At 40.4% G+C, this 10,821-nt stretch overlaps 1 protein-coding gene across 1 annotated transcript in view; it reads right to left on the reverse strand.

The window, feature by feature from the left end:
* Positions 1 to 718: 718 nt before the first annotated feature.
* LOC122811458 (proteasome subunit beta type-8-like) overlaps positions 719 to 10,821 on the reverse strand; it is a 164,155-nt gene continuing 154,052 nt past the window's right edge. Inside the window, exon 6 of the mRNA XM_044083311.1 lies at positions 719 to 1,047. Within this exon, the coding sequence (XP_043939246.1) occupies positions 959 to 1,047 (89 nt within the window). The 3' untranslated portion in view covers positions 719 to 958. The remainder of the gene's footprint in view (positions 1,048 to 10,821) is intronic.

Consider the following 10,821-nt stretch of genomic DNA (forward strand, 5'->3'; position numbering starts at 1 on the left):
GCTAGCATGGAAAAATTAAACAAACAAACAAAAAAAAAACCCTACTTCGAGCAATGAAAATTTAACAAACAGCCACCATTGTATCACCACTATTACTGGGCAACAAGGATTACTCTGTACATCAGCACAAAACATCTTCTAGATTTGTGCAGTCAAACCTATTCCTATTTTTGGGTTTACATTTTTTTAAATGAAGTAGTCAATTCCCTAACAATATGTTATTATGCTCCCAAACTAAAAATTCACTGGTTGAATCCATTGTCATATATGTGTGGCAATGAATGAACTTGCAAAATAGCTTCTCAAATGGAAAAAAGTAGAACAAGGTTAATGATCATTGTATAGCAGCAATAATTCACAACCATTTTGTGGCCTATAATGAACTATTCATAAAAATGGCAGAATTACATTCCCTTCTTTTCTTAAGGAGTAAATCCCAGAAGCAATTTATATTAACCCATTAACCAGAAACTGATGTCGGGAAGGACAACATTCATGATTAACTATAGTATTTTCTATGAAAAATCTCTCTTGGCAACATTAGTGTTTTGTGCTCCACACTAAGGCTTTGAAAGAGCTGAGCTTCATCAGTGAAGCAAGCTGCTTATCCATCACCGTTACATATTACTGAAAGAATTAAACTGAACAGGACACATGCACACATACAAGACATACACATAAATCAAATAATAAACAAACAAAGAAAATCCATCTATGAGACTTTTGTAACAAATGCAGTTTATATGTTTACATGTATGACATATGACATAATTAAATAAACTGGAACGCAACAGTAGTTCAGAAATAAACTGTACTCTGTGCTGTTTTTTTCACACTGAGACACTCTCCCACTGTAAGTGAAATGTGACCCTTTCTTAAAGGTGTGCACTATTTAATAAAATCAGTTAATTCTAAACATCTAGTGCTGCTCTGACAAGCATGCAGAAATGTGCAAAAATTATTTTTTCTCTTTTGCATATCTGTCATGTAGCTTTCCAACATCTTCCTGGGATACTTTGATCCAGCCATCTTTCTTCATGTGGTACACTGGAAATGGAAACACAATCATAAGATTAAGAATGTGCAAAGATCGTACCATGCATAGTACACAGATTCAAAGCTGTCTACTGGTACACTCTAACACAAAATTATGCAAAATAGGAAATAAAACTGACATAGGCAGATGTCTATATTCTAGCAACACAGTGCTTGCAACACCAAGTGTGGGTTATAACATAGCAATCTGCTTGTTACATCTGTATTACCTGTGATACAGCAGTGCTATTTATTTTACTATTTGTCTGAAAATACATGGCAGCCGGGCAAACATTCTAGGAATTACAGAAAACATAACTCTCACCTTAGTGATCAGAGCAACCACCCTCAAGAATTTCTGGCAGAAAATGTCAAAGCTGCACATTTTATTATATGTGGAAATGTGTTGTAAAGTGAATGCTAACTGTATACACTGAAAATGGAAACCAGGAAATAAAAAGAAAGTCTGGAACCCCATAAAGCACAAAGAACCTGAATTTTAATGTTAGAGTGGGGTCACAACAGTTTTTGCGCCTCTTGCAACTAACAAGGATGGGCTTCTAATACACAGCAAACAGTTTTACTCCAAATGTACAAAGCTGTAATCAGTCTAAGTCCTCCATATGTACACACCCATGCTACTTATTGCAATCAAACCCAAGTTTTTTTTTTTTTTACACAAAATCACATATTTAATCCAATCTGTTTCTGCAGCATCTGGATATCCTCCTGCAACACTAGTGACGCAGAATCGACTTGTAACCTGGGCTAGGTTCTGGGTATGTTTGAGCAACAGATGACCATCTGTCCTACCTTGGGGGAAGGTGTGGGTATTCACAGCTCAGCTCAATGCTGTTCTCTGGGAGAGGGTAGAGAGCTGTATTACTGCATTGCAATGCATGTGTGCCCATAGGGGGAGGTGGACATCAGCAAATCATGGACAAATATGTTCATTACTGTTTGTGTACTCATCACTACATGGTCTCCCCTCAGGGAATTTTAGAGTATACAAAAATACATGTATTGAGGAATAGATAATACAAGGCTGGCCTGGGACACACTGAGCATCTCTCCCTCCTCCTTTATGTATTATTAAATGTTCCACCAGCCCTAGCCAAGTTTGTGTCTCTCAAACCTGGGAGACAAGCCTGTTAGTCAAAGGTGGGTTGGAGAAAGGAGATACAGTGATGACCACATATAGTCATCCTGGCCAAAGAGGCCAAAACTTTTATATATATAAAAAAAAATCACATTTGTCGTTTTCCTTTCTTTACTGAACAGTAATAATGCTTTCTGAAACCATGTGCTTACATTTTTATGATTCAAACAATTGTGCTTCAAAAAGAGGAAGGTTGTTTTGGTAGTAGAAAATAGGAGTTGTTTTACTTATTCTATTTTTATTAATTTTATTTCTCTTTGTTAACTGTGGTAGGACACTGATCTTTCGGGCCATTTTTATGTTAAATAAATGTTAATGCCTGAGCTGAAAGTATAAAATTTGCAATATTCTGAATTGTTAAATTTGTTTTCTGTTAGACACGATCAATAAAATTCCTGTCTATGCAAATATGTGCTTCTGGACTATTACAAAACAAATTCACCATGTAAATTTGTCACGCATGTTTTGTATAATCAGGATAAGCTTAAGGAATGGTGACATGGGCAGCATTACATGTGCAAGCATTCATGACTAGGTAGGACTTGCTTTCATTTACAGAAAATTATGGATAGAATCTGAAAATAAATAAATATTGCTGCCTTTAACCTACTTAACACAACACTGCAACAGTGAAGGCTGAAATAACTCCGTTTTCCCTTATTTTCTTTTAAATTTAAAAATTTGAAAAGCTACAATATTTAGAACTAAAAAAAATACCTTCCACCCACAAAACAATCCAGAGATAAAAATGCTAATATTTTAGTGTACCAATGAAATAACTGCATTAAAGTTTTAAAGAAATAATTATCCCAAAATGAACCAGGGTAAGTGATAACATGCTCCTCTTTAGCATGTCATCCTCCTTCTCTCCCTCTTATATAGAATCAGGTCACAGATAGCCAATACCTGACCTGTTACTATGTGCCTTATGCATGGGAATTAGCTGTTCACATTCATCTGATAAGCTTAAGTTCAATGTTTACTCATTTCAATGAAATCAGTACATCATAACAGATGCGCTCTTGTATGCCTGACAGCTTTCTGGTACTGCAGATGCCATCAGTTGGTCTGATCTCTTGCAGGTACCACACAGTTTCTGTGTGAAATGTTAGAATCATACACTGCCCATAGTGGCAACTGCCTTTAAGTATATATATATATATATATATATATATATATACATATACATATATATATATATATATATATATATATATATATATATATATGCACACTTTGAAATAACAAATTACCAAAATCTCGAACTACAGAATCTTGAGACCACAATTTCAATACTCTTATTTACTGAATGTTTACAACATAGACACTCAAAATGCTGAAAGGAAGTTAATAGTTGTGCAGTATACTTGTAAATGGTATGGTATCTCTTTAAGGTTAAGGAGTTTCTTTAGAAAAAAGGTATGGTGGCTGTTAAGGTCAGAGGTAGTGCTCCGTTGGGTTTGTACAGAGTTGTCAGAGATTTTGAATAGACTTTCTAGTTGTTGCAATGGAAGGGTAAGTGTTGTATGTGGACTGGACAGTATAAGTAATATACTGGTGTTTAAAGTGTTATCAAGAAAGAAATGTGTCAGGTAGAGGTGGTTTTGCATGTTAAGTAAATTGTCAGTAGTAAAAGAATTAAGTTGTTTATATTTACAGAGGTCACTGTTATGCACTATAGATTTGTGGCTGTACAGCATGGAATGGTATGTTTACAGTCCTCTTCGGTGTAGTGAGGTTTCGCAGTTCATATATTTTATTAGCAGGGGGGTGGTGGGGTGCAAGAGGGCTTGCCCCTCTGCTTAAACATAGAGAAGTAGGTAGTTATTTATTTTTATTTTGTAGCAGTGTAGGGCAGGTAAGTTATGTTTTGCTTTTTCCGTTTTCATATTTTGAGTGTTGATGTTGTAAACACTCGGGGTATAGTCATTTTGACATAGTGGTCTTGAGATTCTGTGGTTTGGGATTTTGGTAAATCATTATTTCAAAGTAGATCCATACATATATAAATTTATATACGGATTCACTAGACAATCTCAAAATACTGAAATGTCGAATTTCAGTATTTCGAGACTGTATAGTCGAAATTCAACATACCCGCAAACCCACAACCGCGAAAACCAAAATTGTGACCACACACACACACACACACACACATACACCTACCTAACTATACTACAACAAACAAAAGAACACACACAGACACAACATAACATACAAACACACCTACCCTACCTATATATACTAACTCTGAGGTTGCACTAAACACACAAACACACAAAAAGCACCACTACACACACACACACACACACACACACACACACACACACACACACACACACACACACACACACACACACACACACACACTAAAATCCCTATCCAATACCATTACGTAAACACCACTTACCTGAATCCCCAGCTAAATCCACAAACCGCACCGCATGTCACAAACGCGACACCATGACAGCGGATTCGACATTTCCACATTCGAGATACTGTAGTTTCGCATAACTGCACTGTTCAACTATTCAGTCTCGAAATACTGAAATTCGACATTTCAGTATTTCAAAATTGTCTAGTGAACCCATATACATATACACCCAAACACACACATATACGTATATATATATATATATATATATATATATATATATATATATATATATATATATATATATAGCTTTACTATCATTATTACAAATGACTAGTGTATATAAATAAGTTAAGCAGTCAGAGGGTCGACTGAAGAATATGCATGGCACTGTAACTTTGAAATATAAATACACGAATACACAGGTGCATTCGTCTTTAAGAAGTCGATGTAGGGAAAGTGATGATGTCACCACGTCGTACATTAGTGATCGGTACTTTGTTTCTGTACATAAGTCAAGAACTATTGCATATCCAGTTCAAACAGTGAAGTGGATTACATTATACTGAATTAGAAGACAGTACAGTTGTGTACACTTACCATAAATGTAGATGTTCGAGTGTATTCACTGTTGCAGTCATTACATTTGGGTAATCCTGCTAGCAGGTTGCCCTCAGCCAGCCTGAATTCCAAAGTCTTGGGTCCTGCGTCGGCTGCTGTCACCCCCCCCCACTGACGTCAGGTCGTCAGAGGTATAAAAGAAGTAGCCAACTCCATTTTCTTCAGTTTTTCTTGCCCCAGATGTCTGGTGCCCCCCAAAAGGGTAGCCAAACTTTATATAAATACAACAATATAAATTTTACCTTCATCTATAAGCAAATACACCACATAGGTAGTATAAATCAGAGAAGAAAAGATAAGATCCAAAAGAAAAAAGGGGGAAGGTAGCTGGGTAACCTGGACTGCAACAGTGAATACACTCGAACATCTACATTTATGGTAAGTGTACAAAACTGTACTATGTTCTTCGTGTTTCACTGTTGCAGTCATTACATTTGGGTAGAGTCCCAAAGCTATGGTTGGGAGGCTGGAACTAGACAGCAGTAGGGGTGGCTAAGAGGCCCTGCAGAACTGCAGTGGCAAACCCTGCCCTGGATTTAGAGTAGAGTGGCAGATGATAGTGCTTTGTAAAGGTGTGCACTGAACTCCAAGTAGCCGCCTCTAAAATGTCTCTGGTTGGCACTCCCCTGAGAAAGGCTGCTGAGGTGGCTGCAGCTCTGGTGGAATGAGGCCTAATTCCCTTAGGCACTGGCTTGCCATGGTGTAAGTAGCAGAAATGAATGCAGTGTCCTAACCACTTAGAAATAGTCTGCTTTGAGATAGGCTTTCCTTGTGATCCTGCAGCATATGCCTCTAGTAATTGCTCTGTCTTCCTGAAAGCTTTGGTTCTGTCCAAGTAGAATCTAAGCTGTCTGTGTATGTCCAAAGAATGCAGAATTCTCTCCCCCTTGTTTTGTGGATTTGGGTAAAAGGTAGGCAGATGGATGGCTTGGTTAAGCGCCATAGTGGACACTACTTTAGGCATAAATGTTGGGTTTGTCCTCAGGGAGACCCTGTCTGGATGAAAAATTATGAAAGGTTCCACAGCCATGAGCGTCTGTAGCTCTGAAACTCGTCTTGCAGAAGTAATTGCTAAGAGCAGTGCTGTTTTCCAAGATAAAAACTTCATGTCAGCAGTAGCCACTGGCTCAAAAGGAGGTAGGGTGAGTTTTTCCAAGACATAGTTGAGGCCCCATGCAGGTATTGGTAGTCTCCTTGGGGATCTTACATTTTTGGCTCCTCTGAGGCACTGCTTTAATAAAGGATGAGAAAAAAGTGGTGGCTCTGTATTGTAATGAGCCAAAATGGCAGAGGCATGAATTTTAATTGATGAAAAAGATAGGCCTTTGTCCAGCATCTCAGTTAAGTATTGCAAAATCTGAGGAATATTTGGTACAGCTGTATCGGTTCCTTGTGCCTGGTTCCAGGCACAGAATCTCTTCCATTTTCTAGCATAAGACTTTCTAGTACTAGGCCTTCTGGCTTCCAGAATGACATCCATCACAGCTTTACTGAGAGGTGTTTTTTGTATGACTACATTATCCGCCATGCTGCCAAGTTTAATGTCCTGAGTTGGCTGTGCATGATCTGATTGTTTTGCTGGGACAGTAGTCGAGGTATTTGAGGTAAGGCCCAAGCTGGGTATAGAGATAAGGTCCTTAGTATTTGATACCAGTACTGGCGTGGCCAGTCTGGGGCAATCAGCATCATCTTTGGCTTCTCCTGTCTGACCTTTAGGAGCACCTTGGGGAGGAGAGGCAGTGGAGGAAAGGCATATACTGATATTTTTTTCCAGCTGAAAGATAGGGCATCCACTTTCCATGCTTGTCTGTGATAAGTCCTTGTGCAGAATCTTTTTAGTTGGTAATTGAGAGGGGAGGCAAATAAATCTATGTCCGGGCATCCCCATTTCCTTGTTATCATGCTGAAGACTTGTGGATCCAGTTTCCACTCATAGGGATCCATGAGGTTTCTGCTTAGTTCGTCTGCCAGAGTATTTTCCTTTCCTGGCAGGAATTGTGCCTGCAGATGTACTTGGTAAGTCAAAGCTGTGTCCCACAAGGTCATGGCTAGTCTGCAAAGGGGGTAAGAATGTGTGCCCCCCTGCTTGTTTATATACCACATGACCGTGGTGTTGTCTGTCTTTATCAGTAGTTGCCCCGGATGAAGTAGGTCCTTGAAGGCCATCAGGGCATTGATATGTAGATGCATTTGGTTTGAGGACCATGTGCCCTGAATGCCTCTTCCTGCCATGTGGGCTCCCCAGGCATAGTCTGATGCATCCGTTGTTAGTGTCTGCCTGGCTGGAGGTAATGTGAATGGCTGTCCTTTGTTCTGGTGACAAGCCTTTGCCCGCCATCAAAACTCCTGTTGCAGGCAGGGGATGAGAGTAATGACTGTTTCCAGGTTGTGGCAATGTTGAGTCCAAACACTTTTTAGGTACCATTGAAGTTTTCTCATATGCAGTCTTGCATATGGAATTAGTAGGATGCAGGATGCCATGAAGCCCAAAGCCTGCAGAATTTTTCTTGCAGATAACTGGGTCTTTGTTGACAACATTTTGAAATACGTAGTCAGTTGCCTTTGTTTGTCTGGCGTGAGATAAGCCATCTGGGCAGTTGTATTCAAGCTTGCACCCAGGAATGTAATCTCTTGTGAGGGTACTAGTTTTGATTTCTTTTTGTTGACTGTGTACCCTAGGCATGTTAGAAGTCTTTTCACGAACGCCAAATGTTGAAGAAGAATGTCCTTGTTCTCTGCTTGAATGAGACAGTCATCCAAGTAAGGGTATATTTGTATTCCTCTTTGTCTGCAGAATACAATTACTGGTGCCAGGCACTTTTTGAAGACCCTGGGCGCAGTAGATAAGCTAAAAGGGCAGTGCAGAGAATTGGTAATGCATTGAACCTGCCTTGAATCTTAGGTATCTTCTGCATGGTTGTCTGATTGGAACATGCAGGTATGCCTCTTTTAGGTCCAAAGTCACAAGCCAAGCATTCTTGCCCAGCATGGGCAGAAGCTGTTGCAAAGTCAATATTTTGAATTTTGGAATATCCAGGAAAGTGTTCAGAATAGACAGGTCCAGTATCGGCCTCCAGGCCTTGTCCTTTCTGGGTACCATGAACAGTCTTGAGTAAAAACCTTGTCCCTGCTCTTGCTCTGGTACTTGTTGAATGGCCCCCATGTCCATGAGGGATGAGACTTGTTTTTGTGCCTCTGCCCATTGATTTTCTGGCAGATCTGGCCAGCCGTTTGCCTTTGGCAGAGTATGGAAATGGAACTTGTAGCCTTGTGACACTATGTTTAGAACCCACTTTTCCTGGGTTATAATGTGCCAATTTTGAGCAAAAAGTGCTAATTTTCCCCCTAAGGGTGCTGCCAGAAGATAAGTGCTTGGTGCTGGCAGGGGGAAGTCACTGAGGCTGTTTTCTGTATGTTTGTGATCTATCTTCTCCAGCTTTGGAGGTAGAAGCACCCCATTGTTTGGGTCTATAAGAACCTTGCGCCTGGGATCTGCCCCTAGGGCGTCTGGGTCTGCCCCTTTGAGGTCTGTCTGACACAGGAATGGACCAATCTATAGCTGTATTTGTCAAAAATCTTTGACAGTTTGCATAGATTTAGCTTTGTCCTCCATTTTCTTTATCACCTCTTCTGCCTTAACACCAAACAAAGTATCATGCTGTAAAGGTGCATCTAGTAATTTAACTTTAACATGATCGGGCAGATTTTGTTCCTTTAACCAAGCATGCCTCCTAATTAGAGAACCCGTAGCTGCGGCCCTGCAGGAGGCCTCCAAAGAATCAAAACTACATTGCAAAGTATGCTTTCCAACTTGTTCTGATGCATACAATAAATTCTGCATTTCTTGTTTCCTGCACATTCAGAATTTAACAACATTTTCTGTTTAAGCAATCCCATGACATGTTGCTGATACTAAAGCATATGAAATTGACAGTTTAAGGCCCATACAGCCAAAGTTGCAGATGTGTAAACCTTTTTTCCCCATCTATCCAGTGCCCTTGAATCTCTGTCTGAGGGGGTTGGGTTTTTTGCCATGGAAGCCTTAACTCCCTTTGGACCCTGTGAAATAGTTTCTGGGTCAACAGCAAGGTAGTCAGGAACCCTGTAATATCTGTCAGGCTTAACAGGGGCTGGGGATAAGGAGTCAGGTGTCAGACTAGACTCCGAAAACACATCATCTACAATGTCTACAGGGGGAATGGCTAGAGGCATGTGCCAAGGTAGTAAAAGAAAATCCCTGAGCCTCTTTTTAGATCCTGAAAAATCTTGGCTCTCCCAGTAGAAATGCTCCCTCATGGTATGCAAGGTTTCCCCAAAGGAATAGTCTTCAGGAGGAGATGCTGAAGGAACAGAGTCTTCAGCATCAGAATCCTCATAGTGGGGAAGAGAATATCCCTGATCAGAACAGGAATCAGAAGAAATATAAACCTGATCTGAAGAGTCATAGTCAGTGTCTTGCCTAGGCCTCTTATCAGGAGGGGGATGGGAACCCCTGATCAAGGTAATCAAGTCTTCGGCCATTTTGAACATCTGTTTTTTGGGCATAGAGGCCTGTCCACGTGGCTCTTGAGTTTGTTTCCTTGCTTTAGAAAGTGCTTTAGTCTTTGTCTTTGAAGCTGAAGTTGTTTTAATGTAAAGATGTTTAAGTCTGAAAACACCCTCAGAAGCCAGTACCTGCTCAGTGGCTCCAGACCCATCTGAGGGATTAGTGTCCGAGGCTCGAATACCTTGAGTATCCAGTGGCATGGCTGACTCCAAGTGGGAGTCGGTAGCGGCCTGTGACTCTAAAGTAGCGGGCGTCACGGGCTGCGAAAGCGCCTCACTGAGAATCGGCGAACCAGAGACTGGCTTAGGAGAAGCTTCATCGTCGGTTTTGGGCCTTGGTTGTTTTTCTCTATCCTTTTCTTTGCATTTTTTGTAAACTCCAGTAGTCAGATGGCTATCCGACGACATTTCAGGATAATTAAACTGGCGTCCAAAAAAGTTTAAAGCAAAATCATACGGACGCTTAATAGTGCGTTGGTTAAATCTAGCACAAAACCGACAATCGGTAATGTTGTGATCAGGGCCTAGGCAAGGAATACAGTAAGAATGAAAATCCTTATGAAGTATTTGCTTACCACAAGAAATACAATTATTAACTTTTTCTGACATCGGTCTGGAGCAAGAAAAAAGTTTCCCCAATGGGTACATAGCTTTATTGAAGACTTTGGATCCGAAACTCAAACATGAAAATCTCAGGAGTCGGCCGACCGGCACTTGCGAACTGCTTCTGCTTCGGGCACCGCGCGGCAAGAAAGACTGAAGAAAATGGCATTGGCTACTTCTTTTATACCCCTGATGACCTGATGTCAGGGAGGGGGCGACAGCAGCCGACGCAGGACCCAAGACTTTGGAATTCAGGCCGGCTGAGGGCAACCTGCCAGCAGGATTACCCAAATGTAATGACTGCAACAGTGAAACACGAAGAACATCTAGGCATATTAGTGGTAAGTGTACGGCTGCTACAATGCAAACATCATTAGGTATTGTTTCTGAATGATACAAAGGCTGTAATATTTGTTTTCTGTAGGTTTAACATTTCAAACTGAGTCGGAATGAATCGGAATGAAATAACAGGTTGTTCGTATAT

The sequence above is a fragment of the Protopterus annectens genome, chromosome 9.part0 (assembly GCF_019279795.1).
Source record: "Protopterus annectens isolate FY-2018-M chromosome 9.part0, PAN1.0, whole genome shotgun sequence".
Classification (NCBI taxonomy): domain Eukaryota; kingdom Metazoa; phylum Chordata; order Ceratodontiformes; family Protopteridae; genus Protopterus; species Protopterus annectens.